Raw genomic sequence first — 26365 nt, forward strand, 5'->3', positions numbered from 1 at the left:
AAAAGATTAATTTTTCATAACCACTATTTTCATTCCCTGGAAATAGTTAGCATCTGAATATAGGCAGCAATTTTTTAAAAAACTAAATGTGCATCATTTAAAACAAATGTATAGTTTTACAACAGTATACCGTGATAGTGCATGTCTGTCTGGACTGAGGATACATGAAGAAAGGGCGTGTCCAATATATAAATAATTCCTTTGCTCCATCAACATTTTTAACACAATGTTCAAATAATGCACATGGTGTAATTTGAGGTCTCGGAGAACTTACAGATAACGTGAAGAAAATATAACAAATCACATGCCACATTTTCACCCCTCTCTGAGGCCGGTCAGCCCATCCCTCAGATGTGACTCTGGGCCACGTTTTACATGGGCCATGGAGGAATGTGCTGTAACAATTACTGTACCTAAGAATTGTATCTATTCATTAAACACTCCATGAAGATCAAAGAGGGATTCTGAAATATCTTCTATTCTTTGCTATATGGATTTGTGGATGTGCCTGGTGAACGTCCTGTTGACATGCTGACAGTCCTACCCCACAGGTTTTTCCCACCTATATCCAAATCCACATTCTCCTGCTCTTGTGACTGATGTATGCAGCCTGAAATGGGGCAGCCCATTTCACCTTCCTGAATCAGTAATGCTGATTCCTGAGTATCACTAAAATGTTCCCTTGTGCAAGATACCTAACCAGTGTTTCTGGTGAAATAATACTGTGCTGGTCAATGTATCTTGAATTGTGTTTTTGTAAATGTTGCTGGCAGTGCAGATGCTGCTCAAGGCGGTGCTGGTCTCTGCCTTACGGCTAAGCCATAAATGGACCAAGAGTATCTGAGGACAGAAGAAAATAATGAAGTTAGAAGTGCATCACTCCACTTTCACAATCTTCATTTCCTCACAGATAAAGACTATTGTACGTTGCTCAGTAATAAGTAACAGTTTACACAAAGTAATACATTTATTGTGTTTGGGAAAGTAACATATCTATAGCTTTACAGAGCCATTGTCAAACATACAAAACAGGATGACAAACTTACCACAGTCTGTGGAGTATAATTCACATCTCAAGGTCACTAACTCCATGCAGCGGTTCAGTGGGGAAGAAACGGGATGACTTTCTTTTTTGCCATTGTTAATGCTTTCTTGTTCTGTGGTCTTCCACTAGTTTGAATTTGAATCCATCTTTTCAAGGCCTCTTTTTGCTTTGCTATCATTTAAATACTCTGGACATCTTGCCACAATGCTTTTTTTTTGTGGCAAGTATACCAATTCACTATCAGGTAACTTTCTTCCATGTTTCAGATTTGACAGCACACCTTTATTTGGCAGGACCAAATATCACATTTGGTCCTGCCAAAGTTTTCTGTAAACTTTGGTATCATCAGTGTTTGAAACATTCTCCACACAATGTTCGAGCCACTCCGCTGTGTTCACATTTGCCTCTTTACGGGTCGATGGGCTCACTGAGATCATTATTGGGGCCTCCACCCAGCTATGTATTTCTCCATCTTGCTTACCTAGTGCTGTTGCTGCTTGATGTCACCACTTAGAATGACAAAGAGGTAAAGATTTCTCTTGTGGATGTAGCACATGCGCAAAAAAAGAAAATTATTTTTTAAATTCTGCTGTGGAGCTTGCCGCTGGGAACATCCAGTAAAACCAGGGTAGCTCAACCCAATGGAACTGCTCCAGCACAAATCATAACGGTGCCAGCATTTGCCCATCTGATCCTCTCCAGGACTTTCCATCAGTATCGAGAGTCCCAGTAATATCAAGAGGCCTTTCAAAAATTAGAACTAACGTGAAGGTTAGAACTGTTAGGTTGGAGCTTGAGTTGCCTCACACTGGACCTGTGCCTATACACCACCCTTTCATGTTCCTAGTGCAGCTCCTGCACAGGTCGTATGTGAAGAACTGCTCTAGGTTTCAGCTCAGATCCTAAGCATTAACATTAAATATAGTTTTTTTTTAAATATACTAAGATTGTCAGGGATATGGTGAATATAAAAATTTACACGATGGGCAATGTGCTGTTGTAGATACCAATATAACAACAACCTACAGCCTTAATGCAAAACAATGTCCTGAGGTGCTTCACAAATGACAATAGGTAGGGAATGAACACTGAGCAATGGAGGGAGGCATTATGTGGAGCAAAAAGATGGGTTCGAGAAGGCTTTTAAAGGTGGGAGAGACAGGGAGATGGGGAATAATTTAGGGAGTGAGTTCCAGAATAGGGTCGAGGTGTCTGAAGGTGTCACCAATGAAGAGGCAAAGGGAGGGGGATGCATAAAAATCAGAGAACAAACGTTGTGGAGGTGATATAATGCAGGAGGAGGCTGCAGAGGTGGGGTGAGGGGCATGGAGGGATTTGGGGTTTGAAGCTCACCTCTGGGTCGAACAGGATGCCATGACCTCTCACAGCCTGTTTCAACCTCAGTGAGTAGCAAGGGAGAGGAATTGATGGTAGGAGCCAGAAACAATGGCTTTGGTCTTTCCCAAGTTTCACTTAAAGGAAATTGTGACTAATCCATGACTTGATGTTGGACAGGCAGTTTGACAGCATGGAGGTGGTCGTGCAGTCCAATACATTGGTAGAGAAGTAGAGTTGGGGCCAAATTGAAGGGAGAGGAGGCCTCTGCTCGCCCCCTCCCTCTATCTGCTAAATTCGAGGCCTTACTGCCACTATCCAAAGCATACTGCCACCAAGAGCGCAGGGGGATTGGCAGTAAAAGGGGCAACAGGTTGAGAAGTTGGGCCATACCCTCACCAGCATTTACATGTAGCAGGTGGGAAAGGGCTGGCCAGTGGCAGAGCCAGTAGGCACGAGGGAGGGGGAGGAAAATGGAGCTCAGGGCATGGAGGGGATGACAGGCTTGGCCACCTGATTTTGCCCTGTTTTCAGCTACAATCCTGTTCTCAGGTGGGATCGTGCAGGAAAATCCAGCCTAAACTATCGAAATTTTCAAAGAGTGTAACATCTGTCTTTCATAGATTGTATTTTGCCTACAGTAATGCATTTCTGTGAAATGTAAGTTTTTTTAAATGAAAATTTTTAAACGCTAAGTCTTCATTTCAAATAGTTTGACCTTTAGTCTGAGGAAATAGCTTTTGGTAAAGCAAGTTTCCCACCTCAGCAAAAACCATTACCCATCACCTGAGGGGTACAGTGTTAGAATATGTTATATTGTTGGGACTATAATGAGACTATATCCCCTTCAAGAAGTGGTACAGTTCCAGTATAGTCCCAATTAAGGATTATATTATTTTAAATCAAACCATTCATCCCCTCTCATAAGAAGAACATACAAAGAAAGTGAAACACCCTTGTCTGGTCCTACAAATCTCTTTTTAAAAAAAATTTCACGGTAACCATATGGCAACAGTTAAAAGGAAGAACAGATCCCATTAACAGAAGATACAAAAGTTTAGCAGAAAAGTTTGAAGACAGACGCTCAAACGTCGAAAGAATTAAATCTGTATTAATTATATTAAAAAAATACAAGGTGCTCAAGATGATAAGACACCAGGCTCAGATTACTGAATGCAGGATGTCGGAGCACACTCTGAGCTATCTCTTACTTTCTATGTGATACAATTTTCTAATTTTGCATTACAGTAGTTGACATTAACAATCACATCTCAGCTGTGATGTAGCAATTAGTCCAATCAGTGTAAAAAGCAAAGACATTTATTGCACAAAGTACAAAAGAGCACTGTCTCATATTAAACAGGTTTACTCTTTCAACTAACAGCAGCACACATAAGAGGGGCAATCCATATTTCTTATTGAGTGGTGTATACTGCAAATTTCATAACGACACACCTGTATTTACGAGTGCCTGCTCTAACCCATTCTTTTTTCTCCATCGGAGTGTGCAGCTATGCCCTTGCATATCCATTAAATGCAGGCAGTGCCCAAACCCCCATTGTTCAGCAGAGCATATTAGTCTCCTTGTTGAAGGCCAGTTCAGTCAGTAATTCTCAATTGCATGACATTGGGTGAGTGCTTGCTGTTAGCAGATACTCTTGCTTGCTCATTTGTCAGTTGTAAAGTGACAGAATTACTGCCCCTTAAATGAAACAATATATCTCAGGAAGTTAAATCTGTTTCCAATCTGGTTACTGTACGTCTTGGTCTCAGCGCTGGCTGTGAGCTAGTGTCAAAAGGTCCATTAACCTACACCTTACTTCCTCTGTCCTTCATGACAGAACTACTTGCTTCTGTATATTTGTCAAGTTCCACCACACTGAACTACTGCCATTTTCGGATGGAAAAGCTGGATGGTTTTATTATGTACACCAGGCACAGGAGAATAAGTTGCTCGGCAGTTTAAAGCTCGAATGGTGGGTTTCTATGATTGCTGCTCTTAATTTCCCAAGTTCCTACCACCGATATTCATGAAGAAGAGATACTAAACACCTGTATTTTTACAACGGCCATTAACAGCAGATGGAAAAGCAGGTCAACACTGCCAGCAACACCACTCTAGTTTCTCGATAAGACCAATTATAGTGCACATCGGGTGGCTGGCCAGAGGCCCAAACCATTTTCAGAGTCAGGCCTTATTTGAATTTGTTCAGCGAGCTGCAAGTGCTCAACTCACAATAATCAGAGTCACCAAGGTTTTTGCCCCAGTTTCAGAATGGCCAGCAGCGGTCCCTTTAAGGACTAATTGTTAGATGCTTTACATCTGGCACAGGCTTTGCCCATTGGTACCAGAAAATTACATCGGGGCCCTACATCCGGCATAGGACACAGATTTAAATAAATCTTTAGGGTGTCAGCCTTGGCTCAGTGGTAGCACTCTCGCCTCTGAGTCAGAAAGTCGTGGGTTGAAGTCTCACTCCAGAGATCTGAACACGTAATCCAGGCTGACAGTGCGGTACTGAGGGAGTGCTGCACTGTCGGAGGTGTCATCTTTCGGATGAGATGTTAAACTGAGGCCCTGTCTGTCCTCTCAGGTGGATGTAAAAGATCCCATGGCACTATTCAAAGAAGAGCAGAGGAGTTCTCCAACATTTATCCCTCAAGCAACATCACTAGAACAGATTATCTGGTCATTATCTCATTGCTGTTTGTGGAACCTTGCTGTGTTCAAAAATATTTAATTGGCTTTAAAGCGCTTTCGGACATCTTGAGGTCGTGAAAGGCAGTGTATAAATACAAGTCTTTCTTTCTTCCTTTCCGGTCTGTCTCAGGTAGGATCATTGGCCATCCATTTCAAGGCCTGCTCAAAATCGAGTCGGGCGGCCACTTGGCGGTAGAATTTAACATTTTATTTTACGTTTTTCTACCACGCAGTTTTCCAGCGTCAAAGGGCAGTAGGTAGATAAAAATTGCCCCTCACATCTTTTCCTCTTGAAATCACAGTCAGGTGTGGAATGAGGATTCCCAAGACTGACTTATAACAACAATTTGCATTTATAAAGCACCTTTAACAGAGAAAAAAGGTACTTCACAGAGGTGTAAGAAAAAACAGACACTGAGCCAAAGGAGAGATTAGGAAGGGTGGTCAAAGAGCTGGGGGTTCAGGAGGGTTTAAAGGAGGAGGGGGAAGGTGGAGGGGTTTACAGAGGAAGTCCGGAAAGTGAGACATGGGTAGCTGAAGGTAATTATGCCATTGATGGGGTCAGAGGAGGGTCAATACACAAGAGGTCAGAGTTAGAGGAATGAATGGTTTGATGGTGATGTTGGGGGGGTTTGGTTCTAGGGTAGGAGAAGGTTTTAGAGATAGGGAGGGGGCAAGGCCATGGAAGGATTTAAATATGAAGATAAGAACTTTAAGGGGGTGATTTTAACCTTATCCACCCAGCAGGAAGCTGGCAGGTTGGGTTAGCCGCCCATGTTGCACCTCACTTGTTATTACTTTCCACTGAAGTTGATGGAGAGTAAAATTAGGTGGGTTGTAAAACAGGCAGCCTACCCCATCCCATCAGCCTCCCGCCAGGCGGGTTAGGTTAAAATTACCCCATTAATGTGAAGTGTTCGGGGACCAGGAATCAATAAACATCAGCAAGGATAGGGGTGATGGGCAAGTGGGACTTAGAGCAGCATAGCTTAAGGTCAGCAGAGTTTTGAGTGAGCTGAAATTTCCAGAAGGTGGAGGGTGAGAGGCCGGCCAGGAGAGTATTGGAATAGTCAAGTCTGGAGTTACAAAATCATGGATGGCGGTTTCAGCAGCAGATGGGATGAGGTAGGGGGCGAGGCAACAATGTTACAGAAATGGATGTGGACAGCCTTTACGATGGACAGCGTATGGGATCAGAAACTCAGCTCTGGGCCGAACAGGACAACATGGTTTAGGTGCTAAAATCTTGTCATGATTTTCCTGTGATTCCTTCAAAAATTGAAGTTTATTATTGTAACCTAATTAAACTATGAATAGAGATTTCTGGGTTTTATCAGAGTTTTTGAATTGGCAAACAGGCAAGCTGTTAAGTTTTATCTTTTTAATAATCTATCATTCATTCCCTTCTCTGAAGCTCAGTGATCTATAGACTGCAATGAAAGAACCTAGCCCTTATTTTTTTTAATTGTAATTTGTTGCTTCATTCATGAGGATAATTTAAGGCTCCAATCTGCCTCACCTTCATGTATGGCATAAAGATCACAGGGTTGCAGAATTAGTGAGCCCATTAACATCATTAAATATTAAAGTGGAGAGCCAGAAGAAGTTCTGTCAATCTAGACTCTAAACTCCGCAGACAGGGTTTACTAAATAAATGATTTAGCATATTTTTTAAGTCAAGAATCATGCTTAAATCTGATCCAGAGTTCACTGTATTCTGCTCCTACATGCTACGTTAGGCTCTGTGCAGTTCCCATTAACAAAATATTACCTTTTGTGGCCATTTGTTCAACTGGACTGCTCTCAAGTGCTCCTAAGGCTTGATTACTCACTTGTCAATAGAGGATGAAACCAGGATTGATAATCTTTAAACACAGGTCACGGGGATGAGAAAGAAACTGTCAAAAATTGACAGACAATACTGGAAACAATACTTTAAAATGGGGACTTACTATCATTGCCAGTCAGAAAATATAGTCATAGCTTTTAAGAGATATTTTCTCTATTGAATCCATGTAAATAGAAGTACCACTCAATCTGACAAGATATAAATTGGGCACAGAACACTTTAATACCAGGGCTATTTCTCACCAAAAGAAAAAAGACAAACAGAAATACTGTCAAGGCAAAAAAAAATGAAATTGTTCAGTCCAGTTTGCTGGTTAAAGCCTTAGTGTAAGCATTTTAAATGTTCTAACTTTTGATTATAAAAGCTTTGTCCTTCAGGTGATGGTGCAGATCACATGTCACTGATCTCAAATGAACTGTTTATAAGCTTCAAGTGATGCAGAGCACGTTAGGTTCAGGTCAGAGTGACTTAAACTGATTGCAATCCCCCAGGATTTAGGGTTAGAGTTTCCGCAAATTAGCTGATGCAACAAAAGTGAGAACTATTAAATTTACACTGTCTCCAACAAAACCAAATTTACAGCACAAATATAAATGATGGTATGTCCCAACAAGCCATCTTATCATCTCAGTGCAAACATGATGGTAACAAAAGTGATTCTAAATGAAAGGTTGAGCCATATTCATGTTGATGATTCAAAAACATTACATTTCAATTTTTAACTAATATTTTTATCTAAACTGGAACCTTGTTGATATGCAGATGAAATATATTCTGGTACCACTGTCTATGCTGGGCTTTAATTAATCTTGAGTGAATTACAGCAATGATGTGTAAAAGCATTGCTATAAAACCTGACACTGAGAATGGTTTGAAAAACCACCTTGAGCACTGTAATATATTTAATCCTAGTATTCAGCAAGGTTTGATGCAGTTATGTCAACTTCAGTCATAAGCAAAACAAATGATGTTTACAATATTATGCCTGACAAGACATAACACTTCTTTTTCCTGAATTACCTTGATTGCTAAAACATATGATTTCACAGGAAACAGTTTATTTATTATGGATGGTTTGAAGTGAAATAGAATCTGTCTGCATTGTTGCCTCATATGAAGCCAATACTCAACCAGAACATCTCCCACGTACCTGTTTACAGCTGTGACTTTTCAACACATTGCAATGTGGCGGATCTGCAGAATCCTAGCAACCAAGCCAGGTAAGAGAATATAGGCATATGCACAGTTCAAGCTGCAGTCAATACCTACCTCACAGTGTCATGTACAAAAGAGCGAAAATAATTGAACAACTAGGCTGTACATAAAACTATCTCAATTCAGTACAAAACTACCAACAAAAACTTGAGTTATTTGGTGTGACCATGAAGCTCAGTAAACTACAATATAACATTGATAAGTCAACATGTTGTTCCTGTGTATGAGGCCATCAGGTAGTAATGGTGCTGGGATACCAAACATTTTTTGTTCATGTTGCAGGCAGTGATAGCATTAAACTCCCCATGAATTAGTACGGCATGCACCACATGTAATGCAAAGCTTGTCTGCACAACATCAACATATAACACAATCCAAATCTATGTGGAGTGCATTGCATCGCAATGTCATTTTCACTTGCCACATTCTACCTCAATGGCCTTTCTTAGACAGAATGACAAATTAGTGCCAAATTAAAGACTATTCTTAAGAGAGTTTTCTACTGTGGACCCTGGAATGAAACTCTCCATCTAGTTTGACTTGAGATGCTCAACAGCCATGGGAGGATGATCCATCTCGTGTACATGGGAATAAATCGGAATTTAGATCTAATAAGTTAAAAGTCAGTGCTTCATTCAGATTTTTAGCAGATTTTCAATCTTAATGTCCTCAATTCAATGTACCATTCCTAGTTAAGTGGCCAGGCAGGAGACATTGTTTTGCATCCAGCTGCAAGGACACATGGAAGAGCAGCCTGAATTGATTTGGCCTCTGATTTTCTTCTGACTTGCCTGTAACAAAGTGACTCTCTTCCACTCAGTATCTCCTCCTGATATCTTTTCAAAGATCAGGAATTTGTCATGTGGAGAATCACATGAACAAACCTACACCTGACTCTCTTTGGTGGGTTTTCTTGACACAATAACACAGTATGATACCAGACCACTGTCTAAGTCCACATATAATCTTGACATAAAACCATAATATCACAGTGTGCTACAGCACAGAAACATTACAAAATTTACAGCAATCTTAAAATGTTTGCCTAAATCACTTTATTGTTTTGGCCAACGAAGGAGAACAGCGTTCTATTTCAACTTGTTTAAAGCAAAATGCTCTGCAGTGTGTTGAGTAGCCTAGTTTGTAACAATATGTTTTTTCCCCACAAGTGGGATGCCATTGCTCGTCCTTCTTGCAATGCAGTCTGGGAAATATGGCTACAGGTCACAAGCTGACTGCAATGAAGTCATCCTTCCCAGAATGCTTTGGATTAAGGATAAATAATGGTGGCAGAATGCTGTAATGCCACAGGTTGAATTTCTCCACAAGACAGTAGCATTTGATTCCCCATACTTGGCAACGGATTTTGTGTGAAACCGGAAGTGGAATTTAGAATCAGACGAAAATACCATAATCACACATACAAATAATTCACTTAAAATTGTTAACCTGATATATGTTACACCATAAAATTGTAATAAACAATTCTAATAATCCTTATTTCTTCAAATGGAGCAGAATTTATGTTTGAGCATCCTAATCTGAAAATACAATTTTGGGCAAAACTTCATTCATTCCAACAGGTAGAGTTATGATTTCAGGGTTCTGATTTGAGATGTGGAATGCTTGGATTTCTGACGATCCAATCCTCAACATCAGCGAGTTTTACTAATTAAGAAAACCCTCATTCCACATCAGAATTCAGTTTGAGACCATCCAAGTTAAGGCCATCTCTTTGACAATATTTTACAGTAAATAGTTTAATGGAAGCAAGCATACAAAAGTGTAAAATAAAATGTAAATTCCAGAATTGTTTGTTTTTATCAGTGCATTTCTATTTGAATTCCTGTTTGCATGTCTAATATTTTGTAACTATATTAAAGGCATATGTCTACTTGCAATAGAAGTGTTATACTAGTGTCTGCGCACTGTCTAAACATTTAAATTAATTGCAAGCAGATTTAAAACATGTCCAGGAAGACCCAGAGACCCTGCAGGACTTACTAAAACCAAGTGACACAGCACTGTATTTATACTGCTTGCAGTGTCAAACCCAAGCAATGTGAGATTACCTCTTCCTGGGCGTCTCGTGCTGCTTCTCTCCAGAAGCAGGTTGAGCCCTAACTCTGGATTTATACTGTAAATTTAACATTGTTAAACCATTTCACAGTGATGATAAAGTTTCAGTATAAACCCACCCTTAACATTTATTTGTCTCAGCACAAAATCCTTGAGTTTGTTTTAAAAACACTGACACAGAATAATTAACCAAAGGTAGTCAAAGGGTTTTTTTTCTAAAATGTTCCCGAGCTTACTTTGACAGCACTTCCCAGCCCCATGACACCTACCACTGAGAAGGACACGAGCAGCAATATCATGGAAACATAAGCATCTTCAACTTCTCCTCCAACTCACACACCATCCTGACTCAGGAAATATACTGCCATGCTGTGTCAAGATCTTGGAATTCCCTACCTAACATCACTGTGGGAATATCGTCACCATAAGGACTGGAGTAGCTCAAGAAGGCAGCTCACCACCACCTTCTCGGCAACTAGGGATGGACAATAAATACAGCCTTGCCAACACTGCCCACATCCTGAGAACAAATCAAAAAAAATAAGAAGCTTGAAATGGAGAGAGAAAAACTAGCATTTTTGTAACTTTAAAAGCTGTCTTGAATACATCTCCCATCCCTGCGACACACACCACTGACAAGAACAAGAGTAGAAACGTCATGGCATCACCATCACCTCCAAGTTCTCCTCCAAATCACACTTCATCAAACCTGACTTCTGCATACATTTCTGTACCTTCAATGTTGCTAATAAATACCTACATTTAGCAAGTTTACAGTGTTTTATATACTTGTGTTCGGCACATGGTAACAAATGATCACCTTGGACTTCACAACTTGCTTGAAGATTAAGATGCTGAGTTATCTTTAACACAGCGCAGGATACACTTAAGTATTTTATTTTATTTTAGTCGAGATTCCCTGAAAGAGTATGTACTCAGTTTAATACAGGAAACAAAGGCATAGAAATGTGGTTATCACAATACAACAGTCAAGTAGAATAAGGGAAACGGAGTGCAGGACCCAGTTTCACCATTGTTTAGATTATCTCACTTACCTAGTTACCAAAATTAAACTTTGCACAATCATATCGCTTTTTAAACAGGGCATCTCTACAAAAGTCCATTGTGAAAATATTACTTCCTGTCACCGTTGTTTATGTTGGAGTTATTTATTTTTAAGTGAATTTCCACAGCTGCTAAGATTAAATTTCCAGCAATAGTTCTTTATCAAGAGGTTTGATGAAGGATGACAACAACTTGAGCTGAGAGTGGAATCTGACAAACATGGAGGTGACCTTGCCTGCTCTGTCCACTGCTAATGTGGCCCTTGTATGACAGTATTGATTTTCTCCCAAAGACCGCAGATAGAATTTTCTCAACTATAATTTCTCAATGTGACATCTTTCAATTACATTTTTCACTTGACACCATGCTTCACACCACTAGTTATTGCATCGCTGCTGATCCTTTGACAGTGATGTATTTTAAATCATTATCCAAAAGGAGATAGGTCAGATTATTTTGTCACTTTGATTGTTCTTCAGCTTTGTTGTCTCCACTTTAGAGTTTGTAACATTCTCAGTGATTTGGTCTAGCAATAGATCTGCTGGCCAACTGCTATTGAATGCATTTAACTATAACAAAAGCTGTATACAGAGTTTAGCCAGAAAGCAAATAATGAAGAAAACTACAAATACAAATTTGTTGCATTTTTCCCTAAAGGAATATAAAATCTCATCAGATTTCCCCTTAGTATCTTGCTGTGACAATCCTGACAGAACAAAACAGGACAAAAGTGTTTGGATGTCTCTTAAATTCATTAGCTCCACAATGTAGAACTGCCTCTCAGGGAAGCCTGGAGTGTTCATCAGGGAAGCCAAGTATGTTGGTTGCAGGTCATACTTGGGGCATTTGCTGCGGAAAGCATTTTCTCATCAGTCTTAATAGGAAGGCAGCATCAGTGTTGGGAATCTTGGAGCAGCAATGGTGAAGCCTTGGATGATCTGGCAGGTGACATATAGAGCATCAATCATGACAACCTCGGCATATCAGTTGTCGGAAAATCATGGTGTGACCATCAGAGAAGATCAGAGCACCATTCTTAGACAAAATATAGAGTGCCAGATCATGATTGCCAGATTAAGAAGGCAGTTTATCCAATGGGGCAAGTTGGGAGCATTGTTGGCTGAGGCCTGGACCAAAACATCGTTACGAAAGCTGGCCACAGGGGGGATGTCATCACGTTGGAATTGGAAAAGGGAAGAAGCCTGTGTGTTTTACCTGCTGTAATTAGCATTTACTGGGAGGTACTATAACATAAAATAAGGTCACATGTTTTGATCATGTTGCTTTAGGAAAAATGATAGGGTGTTGGACAGCTTTGAGCAAATGGATTGTAGGTTTTGAAATACTTAGTTTAGTCTTACTTTAATCAGTTTAAATCATAACCAAATCATTGGAAGTCTCAGCTGTCTGCTGAATTAGTAGAGCTCATTCTTTTGTAAAATTTTTATTCTCGGGATGTGGGCATTGCTGCAAAGCCGGCATTTATCGCCCATCCCTAGTTGCCTTCAGAAGGTAGTGCTGAGCCTTCTTCTTGAACCACTGCAATAGCGATTTGATACAACTGAGTGGATTGCTAGGCCACCTGAGGGGAACGTCATGAATCAACCACTTTGGTGTGGCACGGGTGAGGACAGCAGGTTTCCTTCCCTAAGGGACATTAATGAACCATCAGACAGCTTCAAGCCGTCACTTTTACTGATACCAGTTTTTTTTTAAATTTCCAGATTTTTAAAACTGATTTCAAATTCTCAAAATTCCATGGTGGGATTTGAACTCACATTCTCTAGATTATTAGTTCAGGCCTCTAGATTATTAGTCTAGTAACATAACCACTACACTACAGTACCCTATGTCAGGATAATACCTTTCAGTTTCAATTTCTAAAAAATTATCCCAACTATCACTTTACCAGTTTTTATGTAGCATGCACCAAGTGGCCAAAATATGTGTGTGCAAACATTTTGGATGTAAGTGTCTTAATATTGGAACTTACTGAATAATGACGCTGCCTTTTTGGAAATGTCAGATACTTGTTTCAAAATATCGGTTTGTACCTTTTATTATACTCTCACAATGGTGATCTCTAAATCTGAATCTTCACATGTTTAAAGAAATATCAGCTAATGCCTTCATTTCAGTGCTTTGGCAGCTTGGCAATTCACTTCAAACTTTCACAAAACATAATCTAAAATATTTTTTTAAATAATCATCTAAAAGATAAAAGAAATGATCAAAAATGAAATCATCTGTAGATTCAACCAAGTTTTCCAGGTCAGAAACTATATTCTGGCTGACCTGGATAACTCTTTTGTAGCTGCTCATTAAATGAAAATTAAGATTCCATTCTCCATTTTCTATGAAGAAAATCTCTTCAATCAATAAAAGGGTACACAAACCAGAATAATGAAAATGCTTTCATTTTGTACTGTATTTTCCAAGACTATAAAGCATTTACTTTAATACACGATTGCTTAAATATTGATTTTATTAAACTCATTTTGCTTTTAAAATTCAGGTTTGCATATTTAACATTGGTATCTTAATGCTTTTAAAATTATTTTTTTCCCAAAAGGCCGAATACAGCTTTGGAGAATATTTAGGGTTCAATTAAAATGATTTCCTAAATGAAATAAAAGAAAAAGCATTCACTCAGAACTGGTCAAGTTATTACCTCAAATGAAACACTGAAAGCTTTCAGTTGCAGAATATCTAAACATCATCATGTACTATAAAGTTTTACACTTGCAGGTTGCCCAGCAGCTCATGTGGTTGAGCACTTGACTTTTAACCAGAAAATTGCAAGTTGAAACCCTTGTCCCAAGTGCCTGCCAATCTAACTTCTGTAAAGGTGGAATGAGACTGCACAGAAGGCAAGATTTTCATATCTGTGACAAGAAAATTGACACTGTCTGACTCCAATCAAATCATGCCTCCTGCTGGCAAATTGCGGAGAATTGTGGACAGTAGTCATGGATACACCTGTGATGCAGCCCTCCCAACTGGATCTAGTTGTGCAATGTGAGCTAGTAGAGAGAATAAGTAAATTTATAAAATGTAAGAAACAGCACTGAACATAATCAGTCACAGCAGGACTGTTCAGTACTAAATAGCATGATTGACTATTTCCTCAGCAACGACTTTTATTAATCAAGTTGAAGTTTGTCTTACCTTAAGTTCTCTGAAGAATATACAGCTGCGTGCCCATTCAACTATGGAAAAGAGGGTCTGGTCAGCCATTTTGCACATAAGACCGAAGGTGCTAAGTTTTTCATGTTTGCCCCTATTGGCCTGTTCCTGTTGTAGGTACGTCAAAATCTTAGCTTGTACTTGAAGTTCGTCAGGTTCACACCGTAAGAGCTCTAGAATCAGCTGTGGGATTGTAAGAGGAGAATTGGATTGATAGGTGTCTGGATAGGCGTAGCCAGCCAGAGATTCTGGTGAACTTGCGTAGTGGTCTGGGTACTCGGACTTGATTATCCGGTTATGAAACGATGTGTACTGATAGTTTGGCATTGTCCCATGGTTTGGCACAGACATGCCGATTGACGGTGCTCCATATAGGTTTCTATCATAATCTGTAGCTGGTAAAGTAGCTGGGTTAGGTGGCATGCCTTTGGATACTGAATGTATATTATGTATGGCAGTTGAGAGTGAATAGTCAGTCTGCACCGATGACGCCATTTGAGGCACAGTCTCTAGCTTAAAGCCATTTGCTCTAATCAGGGCTTTCTTTTGCTGTTTTAAGGCTCGGTCGCGCTTGTACATTGGCCCAAATTTGTTTCTTCCTCCTCTCATTCTGTCTGCACGGACAGCTAGTTAAGAAAGCAAAAAGAATACTCATCAACTCAACTACCAGAGCAGAAGGAGTTAAGATATCACACTATTTCAAACACATGATATTAGGAGTATACCAGGCACGAATCTTCAAAGATTTAGAAGTTCATAAGTCAATGAACCTTTATGAAGTTGTTTGACATGCAAATATTTAATACTAAATTCATCAACTAATCTCTGAATAGGGATGAAGGAAAATTAGTATCAAAAAGAAACAATATCACTGTTTTTCCCCTAAAGCTAAGATAAACCCATTTTTTCAACCTTTCAACTTTTTTTTGGCAAAACTTCTGAACCTTCTTATTTTGTTTCTTTTTCTCTTTAGTTTTTCCTATGTGATTCCCAACAAAATGCGGAGCTGGCAACTGCTTCAAGTATATTGTTTGATACGCTGATGGACCTACAATAAAACAGGGATTGGAATGTGTGACAGAAGGTTATTTAAGCGATAAACATTGTTAATAGATCATATAATATAACTAAATGATAAAATTAGGAACCCCCAAGTAGACATGGCAATAAATGACTCCTGTGTGCCATATAAATATTAAAGATCACTGGCTGTAGTAATAGCCTCCAGGACTTGTTTGTTGTAGCATTGCATACTCAACAGAAAATGCCAAAGGCCCTGATTCATCAGCTATTATGATCACGATTATTGAATCTCCTGATTTCTAGATATTTATCATTCTTTTATTCAATATTCAGTAATGCTGGGAGCTGAGGAGTAAAAATCCTAGACATTAAATGAACATTAATTCACTAACAAATGTAAGTCAATCTTTGTCCTTTTTCCTACTGACAACATACAGAGGTCATTTGATAATCCAGTTTTAGATTTGAAAACTCTTTCCAGCTTTTAGTTATTTTTGACGACATCTACTGAGTTACATAAATTTCTTCAGACACTGGTTGTAAAAATATTAAAAGTATGTAGCATTGCATGAGGAACAAAGTACCTTAGTGGGGTAATTGGAAATAAAATGGTGTGAACAAGCTGAAGATCTTCTTTAAATTGTTTCCCTCTTTGTTGATGCAAAAAAATGAGAATATAGTGCATTCATGGTAGAGAGCAGATCATGTGACTGACATAACATTCTAACATAACAACTGCATTCTTATGCCTACAATAATTCTTACTGCTATTTTGAAGGGATATTGCTGTGACGTGGAAAAGGACCTGGGTGTGATTATGGACAAATCACTGAAAGTACCCAGTTTAGGCAACATCAATATGGCTAACCAAGTGTGTGAAGAGACCATGAGCATTCAATCAACACTAATTATTGAGTCTGGATCCCCCAATGGTTCGGTGGGTAAAGATGATTTTCTGCTGTGGTTCTGAGCCATCCAGGCCGGGGACATCCAAAGTTTTATCCCTGGTTTGGGTTGTGTTTGATGATCTCAGCCAGTGGTTGCAGGTTACTACAATGGACCTTGGCGTACCCAAGTTAGGCAAGGTTCCTGCTCCTGATGACTATCCAGGGACCACTATTGGAAAGTGCTTGACTGTTGAAGTTGAGCAAAGACAAATTTAACTGTAAGGCCTTCATCGTCAAATAGGCTGCTGACACTCACTATCTAGGCTGAAGCAAGAATGATGATCAGTTGAACAAGACACCGGAGCGCCATAACTTGGCCTTGTAGAACCTTGTGCAGATAATGTGTGAGGCCACATTTGAAATGCTGTGTGCAATTTTAGATAGCCTGGCCCCAAAAATTCCTCAAGTGGCAATCCCAGCGGAGAGGCAGGGATTGCGCTTGAGGGCGCTTTTCAGAGCTAAGCCCACCGGAGTTTGCGGGGTCAGTGAGAGGACACCTCATTAGCACGGGTCAGGCAGGCACAAGATGACACTGGAGCAATAAGGCAGAAGAATAAATGCACATTACTGTGATAACTAGAAATATATTACAGGTAAATAAAATAATCTTACTCTAGGAAAATAAGACACAATGAACTGTTCTTATCCTCACAACAGTTTGAGGTAGTTTGTTTGCCTGAATAGTTCTTATTATGCACACATTCAAACATGCTGCACCTCTGTGCAAATATTCTACACAAAAATATTATAAAGATAAACAATGTTACTCAAACGCTAATAAGTACACTTGAAGAAAACACTACCATAGAGCTTCTCCTTCATGTTTTTCAGATTTAGGAGCACCATTGAAGGATATTTCACATGGTGTTACCTGGAGGGAAGAGGAGGGGAAGTGGATATCAATTCTAACCAGAAAGGCGTTCAGATGTCTCAATATAGCTCAGAATGGCTACAGTCCAGAGCTGCATGGAGGAGGATTTCTGGTTATGAAAATATGTTGTGAGTAGCTTGATTAGAGAGCACATCTGTTCAGTCAACCATGCCCAGTCCACTGCATAATACAAGTGTGATGCAGGAGAAACAAATCAATATGCATCTGATTACAGCCAGATCACACACTGGGATGAACATCATCCGTGACCTGCTTCAATGGGCACATAACATCCTCCACAAGGCTCTGGGATATTGGGAGGGACACAAGAAGGCTGGAATCTGCCTGCTGTGGCTGATGTATTCCATGTTTGCCAATGGAGAACCTCCCAAAGGTTTGAAGTACTTCCAAGCAAACCATTTGTAGGACATGGTGACGTGTGAAAGATCTTCCCATCGTTTGTCAGTAGGATGCGGACTCTCCTTTCTGGGGGATACTTTCTCACAGCTGCAATACAATGACTGCTCCTCACCAGAGGATTCAGAGACCATTGGTGCCCGATAGGAGTCTCTAAAACATTAAGAACCTTGGCAATGGATTGAGTGGAACTGGAAAACAATGACACGTCTGAGAAAATAGAAAAAGGACCAGAGCACAAGCTGTTAGTTATATGATCACATGATTTGGAACTAGAGACAGATAGCTGTAGATGCCATTTAAAAAAAAGACTTTCAAAAGGAGATGTACTGGGGCTGGGAGATTTCTACTGTACTGGGAGATTGCATGGAAGAGGAAACTAGAATGTGAACTTACCAAACATCAAGCACTGCAGAATAGGCATTTCAACGTCAGGTACAATCTTGAAGATTCTCACAACCTATCGCTCTGAACTAATCAGATTTTTCTTCTAACAAATCTTTTTCAGATTATAGATTGTAAAACAAATTATGTAATTTGACAAAGCTTGGAAACCTTCTCTGTTGTCCAAACCTATGCCCTGCTGTCTACTATTGGTAGTGATGTAGCTGTTCCTTGGATAGGATCTCATGTTTGACAATATTTTAAAGGGTGAAATATGGCCATCATTGTCTCCTAGACTCCACTTTGTGATATTACTGTCAGCAGTGTATGACATCACTTTCACTCGCTTGCATTTGGCAGAAATTATAATTTGTGAAGTACTTCATTGGAGCAGTGATTTTAAAATTCCAATTTATGGAAATTGAACGATAACCTTCAGGTTAACTGTGACCTGTTACTGTCAAGACTGTTCTTCAAAGCTTAAATCTCAGATTATTAACCCTTCTTGCACCCACTGAGACTTGTAGGTTAAGTAGAAACTGTGATGTAGTAAATTGTGCACAGCTTGTGGAAGATAAGCCAAATTCCAAATGGTTCCAAATTTATTTTGCTAAGTCTCAGCTCAACCATGTAAAAAAACAGGTTAAAATTGTATTAAAATCTGAAACTGGAGACCCCTATTAACGATTCTAATATCAATATGTTGTCATAATACATTTTAGTCAAGTGCTGGGCAGGGTTATTAATGATGAGGAAAATAGTCATTGACTAAATTTGTTGCATTTTTATCAACTAAATTAAAAATGGATTAAATTTTTATGAAGAGTAAAACTGAAAGATGACTAATATTTGAGATATAGAGACAAAACTAAAGCGAAAATGAAAATTATTTCTAGGATTACAACAGTGGTCACTAGTCCACAACTTTTGTAACACATTAGAGGTTGAAATGGATAAATAAGGGTTGAGTTCCTTCTGTTTTGCAGCCCAAGTATGCCTATTTCCTGGTGAAAAGTACAGGAAAGGGGGTGGAAACCTTTTACGCCAAGTTCCCACCAACTTTGCACTCCAGGGAAATTCTAAGCAGAGGTGGTGAGCTCCCACCTGAAACAGAAACCAACTAACTCATTGAAAGTGAACCTTCAAGGTTGTGCACAGTCCCCTCAGGTTGGAGTATCTGAGAAGAGGCTGCCAGCCAGCTCCTCCAACTCCAAATAGGTAAGTTTTTTTTCAGGGCCAGCAAGGAGGTAGAAAGGTTGGAGGCCCTTTAGCTGTTGTTTATGGGCAGCAGCCAGAAGGCCCTGAAGCTAGCAGTTATTACCACAATGCCAGGCTCCTTCAGGTGAATACCTTTCCAAAGGGGGAGATGGGGTTGGCACCCTCTGAACTTGCCACTCATCATCAAAGCTTGCAGCCTCCGGGGGTAGCTGGGCACCTGAAATGCCACCCCAGTGACATGGGTACCCACCTGGGCCATACAAATGAAAGGTCCTCCTGCATAACCTGCAAATGTTACCAGGGTCAGCAGTGGAGGTCCCAGGTGCGCTCATAATAAAATAAAGCTAAAATCTGAGGTCCAGAAACAGGACTAGAACTAATATTACATTTTTTTTGTTGGACTCAACAGTGGACTGGGTTTATGTGAAATGTTACATACACTTCTGGGGTGTAACAGAATTTGAGCAGCTGTACAAAATGTTTACTATGGTACATTATGGTTATAAACAGGAAACCACAATTTGTAGCCTTTATACAATGGTCCAATACTTTGTATGTTTGATTAAGCTGATACAATAGATTTTACAATTATATATTCCATAGTTTTGTAATTCTCATTTCTCAATAGTAAATCATAGCATACTATAACTATAGTACTGTTTTAATTGCATGCATTGGTATCTTACCATTTCATATTACAATTGTTTTCCAATAGTAGTACCACCACTGAATAATTTTCTCTTGCAGACATATCACCGAGCACCCTACAGGTGGAGTCAGCCTCATGGTAGCATGTTTCTTTGCCAAAGTTCCTTTCATGTTTTAAATCAATGGTGATGAGTAAGTCTGGTATGCACCACTGGACTTTGATATCTAGATTATCAAGGTAACTGACACATTGCAAGCTAGTCTGCGTAGGTCCTTCAAATATGGTGACGTCAAATGTCTGTTAAACAGCTGGTGCAGAAACTTTGAGCTTGAGACGACAGTTTTGGAATTCATTGCATGGAGGCAAATTATGCAAATACCTATTCATATATCCAAGGTTTGTTGCCTCCCTTGCCTTAGCAGCAGAGAGGTAAGCAGTTACTGCTGAAGCTCTCACCTCCAAATAGTGGAACACTGTTCAATGGACTGTGGTAGGTGTCCATACTGTGGTCGGGAGGATGACAACAGTGACTTCACACGTTTTATAGTGAGGTATGCTCCTCACTATGCTGCTCCTGAGGATCTCCTCGTACCTACTGTCCACCTACTGAGGTCTCAAACCCATGATTGTACCAGTTGTCTACTGAGCAACTAATGACTATGCTCCTTAAGAGGGAAAGTAAGCATGAACTGTTTGGAGTCAAGTTGGTTACAAGATGTCATGCCTGGTGATGAGAAATTGAAACCAAATCAATCCTTTGTTGCAGCCTTGCCCATCTGAGCTGAAACACTCCAGGCTTCGGTAACTGTGGCTCTGCAAGGATAGAATATTCACCCCATATCAGACTAAGAGAAGCTCTGCTTAAATGGATTCTCAGTTGTTTGGTTTGGAAACTCTTATTCATGTTTGTGCATAACAGACATCTCGTTGACCAAAAACAAACCTTGTATTTACATCTCACATGTTGGTGATTCCCACTTGCACTCAGATTGATCATATGGTATAATTACTAATAAACCTGGCCAACTAATCTCAAAATATTTTAACATTTAAAATATTTGCATCAACAAAGGTTCAATGGTGAAGTTACATTTTGTCATTAGCACCTCATGAAGAGACGTTAAACTATTAAATATCACATTACCTTTACCTTTCTCCATTAATCACTTCAAATATCTTTCAGTATTTTGATCATCCGCTGTAACTTTTGCGGAACAGCCATGGAAGCCCCAGAAAAATGGGAGAATCTCCATGGAAATTCATCCCCAATGTCTTTATATTATTTTTTAATTGGTAATTTTTGCACTCAGCACAGTAAGAGATGGCAATGCTGCAGAATGCAACATTTTCCAAATTTGTATCTACTGTTAACATACATTAGATACGGGGTGAATAGATTCCCTCTATACTATCTCAATAATGCACAGGATGAATAGATTCCCTCTACACTATCTCAATAATGCACAGGGTGAATAGATTCCCTATATACTATCCCAATAATGAATGGGGTGAATAGATTCCCTCTACACTATCTCAATAATGCACAGGGTGAATAGATTCCCTCTATACTATCCCAATAATGCACAGAGTGAATAGATTCCCTCAACACTATCCCAATAATGCACAGGATGAATAGATTCCCTCTATACTATCCCAATAATGCACAGGATGAATAAATTCCCTATATACAATCTCAATAATGCACAGGATGAATCAATTCCCTATATACTACCCTAATAATATGAGGTGAATAGATTCCCTATATACTATCCCAATATTACATGGGGTGAATAGATTCCCAAATACTATCCCAATAATGCACGGGGTGAATAAATTCCCTATATACTGTCTCAATAATGCACAAAGTGAATAGATTCCCTCAACACTATCCCAATAATGCACAGGATGAATAGATTCCCTCAACACTATCCCAATAATGCACAGGATGAATAGATTCCCTCTATACTGTCCCAATAATGCACAGGATGAATAGATTCCCTATATACTATCCCAATAATGCACAGGATGAATAGTTTTCCTCTATACTATCCCAATAATGCACAGGATGAGTAGATTCCCTCTATACTATCCCAATAATGCACAGGATGAATAGATTCCCTCTATACTATCCCAATAATGCACAGGATGAATAGATTCCCTCTATACTATCCCAATAATGCACAGGATGAATAGATTCCCTCTATACTATCCCAATAATGCACAGGATGAATAGATTCCCTCTATACTATCCCAATAATGCACAGGATGAATAGATTCCCTCTATACTATCCCAATAATGCACAGGATGAATAGTTTCCCTCGAAACTATCTCAATAATGCACAGGATGAATAGTTTCCCTCTATACAATCTCAATAATGCACAGGATGAATAGATTCCCTCTATACTATCCCAATAATGCACAGGATGAATAGATTCCCTCTATACTATCTCAATAATGCACAGGATGAATAGTTTCCCTATATACAATCTCAATAATGCACAGGATGAATAGATTCCCTCTATACTATCTCAATAATGAACAGGATGAATAGTTTCCCTATATACAATCTCAATAATGCACAGGATGAATAGATTCCCTCTACACTATCCCAATAATGCACAGGGTGAATAGATTCCCTCTATACTATCCCAATAATGCACAGGATGAGTAGATTCCCTCTATACTATCTCAATAATACATGGAGTGAATCGATTTCCTCTATACTATCTCAATAATACATGGAGTGAATCGATTTCCTCTATACTATCCCAATAATGCACAGGATGAGTAGATTCCCTATATACTATCCCAATAATGCACAGGATGAATAGATTCCCTCTATACTATCCCAATAATACATGGAGTGAATCGATTTCCTCTATACTATCCCAATAATACATGGAGTGAATCGATTTCCTCTATACTATCCCAATAATACATGGAGTGAATCGATTTCCTCTATACTATCCCAATAATACATGGAGTGAATCGATTTCCTCTATACTATCCCAATAATACATGGAGTGAATCGATTTCCTCTATACTATCCCAATAATACATGGAGTGAATCGATTTCCTCTATACTATCCCAATAATACATGGAGTGAATCGATTTCCTCTATACTATCTCAATAATACATGGAGTGAATCGATTTCCTCTATACTATCCCAATAATACATGGAGTGAATCGATTTCCTCTATACTATCCCAATAATACATGGAGTGAATCGATTCCCTCTATACTATCCCAATAATACATGGAGTGAATCGATTTCCTCTATACTATCCCAATAATACATGGAGTGAATCGATTTCCTCTATACTATCCCAATAATACATGGAGTGAATCGATTTCCTCTATACTATCTCAATAATACATGGAGTGAATCGATTTCCTCTATACTATCTCAATAATACATGGAGTGAATCGATTTCCTCTATACTATCCCAATAATACATGGAGTGAATCGATTTCCTCTATACTATCCCAATAATACATGGAGTGAATCGATTCCCTCTATACTATCCCAATAATACATGGAGTGAATCGATTCCCTCTATACTATCCCAATAATACATGGAGTGAATCGATTTCCTCTATACTATCCCAATAATACATGGAGTGAATCGATTTCCTCTATACTATCCCAATAATACATGGAGTGAATCGATTCCCTCTATACTATCCCAATAATACATGGAGTGAATCGATTTCCTCTATACTATCCCAATAATACATGGAGTGAATCGATTTCCTCTATACTATCCCAATAATACATGGAGTGAATCGATTTCCTCTATACTATCTCAATAATACATGGAGTGAATCGATTTCCTCTATACTATCTCAATAATACATGGAGTGAATCGATTTCCTCTATACTATCCCAATAATACATGGAGTGAATCGATTTCCTCTATACTATCCCAATAATACATGGAGTGAATCGATTCCCTCTATACTATCCCAATAATACATGGAGTGAATCGATTCCCTCTATACTATCCCAATAATACATGGAGTGAATCGATTTCCTCTATACTATCCCAATAATACATGGAGTGAATCGATTTCCTCTATACTATCCCAATAATACATGGAGTGAATCGATTTCCTCTATACTATCCCAATAATACATGGAGTGAATCGATTTCCTCTATACTATCCCAATAATACATGGAGTGAATCGATTTCCTCTATACTATCTCAATAATACATGGAGTGAATCGATTTCCTCTATACTATCCCAATAATACATGGAGTGAATCGATTTCCTCTATACTATCCCAATAATACATGGAGTGAATCGATTCCCTCTATACTATCCCAATAATACATGGAGTGAATCGATTTCCTCTATACTATCCCAATAATACATGGAGTGAATCGATTTCCTCTATACTATCCCAATAATACATGGAGTGAATCGATTTCCTCTATACTATCTCAATAATACATGGAGTGAATCGATTTCCTCTATACTATCTCAATAATACATGGAGTGAATCGATTTCCTCTATACTATCCCAATAATACATGGAGTGAATCGATTTCCTCTATACTATCCCAATAATACATGGAGTGAATCGATTCCCTCTATACTATCCCAATAATACATGGAGTGAATCGATTCCCTCTATACTATCCCAATAATACATGGAGTGAATCGATTTCCTCTATACTATCCCAATAATACATGGAGTGAATCGATTTCCTCTATACTATCCCAATAATACATGGAGTGAATCGATTCCCTCTATACTATCCCAATAATACATGGAGTGAATCGATTTCCTCTATACTATCCCAATAATACATGGAGTGAATCGATTCCCTCTATACTATCCCAATAATACATGGAGTGAATCGATTTCCTCTATACTATCCCAATAATACATGGAGTGAATCGATTTCCTCTATACTATCCCAATAATACATGGAGTGAATCGATTTCCTCTATACTATCTCAATAATACATGGAGTGAATCGATTTCCTCTATACTATCTCAATAATACATGGAGTGAATCGATTTCCTCTATACTATCCCAATAATACATGGAGTGAATCGATTTCCTCTATACTATCTCAATAATACATGGAGTGAATCGATTTCCTCTATACTATCCCAATAATACATGGAGTGAATCGATTTCCTCTATACTATCTCAATAATACATGGAGTGAATCGATTTCCTCTATACTATCTCAATAATACATGGAGTGAATCGATTTCCTCTATACTATCCCAATAATACATGGAGTGAATCGATTCCCTCTATACTATCCCAATAATACATGGAGTGAATCGATTTCCTCTATACTATCCCAATAATACATGGAGTGAATCGATTCCCTCTATACTATCTCAATAATACATGGAGTGAATCGATTTCCTCTATACTATCCCAATAATACATGGAGTGAATCGATTTCCTCTATACTATCCCAATAATACATGGAGTGAATCGATTTCCTCTATACTATCTCAATAATACATGGAGTGAATCGATTTCCTCTATACTATCCCAATAATACATGGAGTGAATCGATTTCCTCTATACTATCTCAATAATACATGGAGTGAATCGATTTCCTCTATACTATCTCAATAATACATGGAGTGAATCGATTTCCTCTATACTATCCCAATAATACATGGAGTGAATCGATTCCCTCTATACTATCCCAATAATACATGGAGTGAATCGATTTCCTCTATACTATCCCAATAATGTACCTTATTGCTAATCTGAGAAAGGCACTTCCACCACGGGAATGTGAATTTCTCCATTTGTTACTGCAGTCAATCTTATGGACCCTTTCAGTGAGACTGTCTAAGTAGTAACAAATTGTTAACAGTTTTTGCACTGTGGATCCTGTTCGGTTCCCGGTCAGAAATTCTCCACCACAGCCACTGATTCATCTTGTTCCTCAGCCGCTCATTCAGGCTAAATCTGACAGTGTACAATCTTAGCTGTCCTGTTCTACCCTGAACGGAGATTCAAACCACACAACCAGTCCATCACCAATGCCGCCTCCACAATATCACCTACCTCTGCTTGTATCTCACCCCAACTACCACTGAAACCCGTAATCATTCTCTCTATGCCAGTCTCCTAAACTGCAATTCACCCGCAGCTGCACTGCCCACATGTGGACCTCCACAGGTAGATGGACAGTACCATCAAGAAAATCCTCTGATTTTTGTTTGAACTGGCATTGGAGATTGAAAATGAAATAATTTCAAAACCATCATGACACTGGTTATTTAGAACAGGTGTACTTGCCTTAAAATAGAATTCTTTTTCTTTCTCATGCTGTGACATTAGTTCAACAAAATATATTGATTTGTTAATTACAATGAAATCTGGTGCTG

General features: G+C 39.0%; 1 protein-coding gene across 3 annotated transcripts in view; it reads right to left on the bottom strand.

Annotated features, from left to right (window-relative positions):
* Positions 1-26365, bottom strand: part of LOC137300555 (nuclear receptor subfamily 5 group A member 2-like) — a 77289-nt gene that overhangs the window by 35639 nt on the left and 15285 nt on the right. For all 3 annotated transcript variants that reach the window (XM_067969701.1, XM_067969702.1, XM_067969703.1), the window contains exon 4: positions 14458-15101. In XM_067969701.1, the coding sequence (XP_067825802.1) occupies positions 14458-15101 (644 nt within the window). The remainder of the gene's footprint in view (positions 1-14457; positions 15102-26365) is intronic.

The sequence above is a fragment of the Heptranchias perlo genome, chromosome 31, assembly GCF_035084215.1.
Source record: "Heptranchias perlo isolate sHepPer1 chromosome 31, sHepPer1.hap1, whole genome shotgun sequence".
Lineage (NCBI taxonomy): Eukaryota > Metazoa > Chordata > Chondrichthyes > Hexanchiformes > Hexanchidae > Heptranchias > Heptranchias perlo.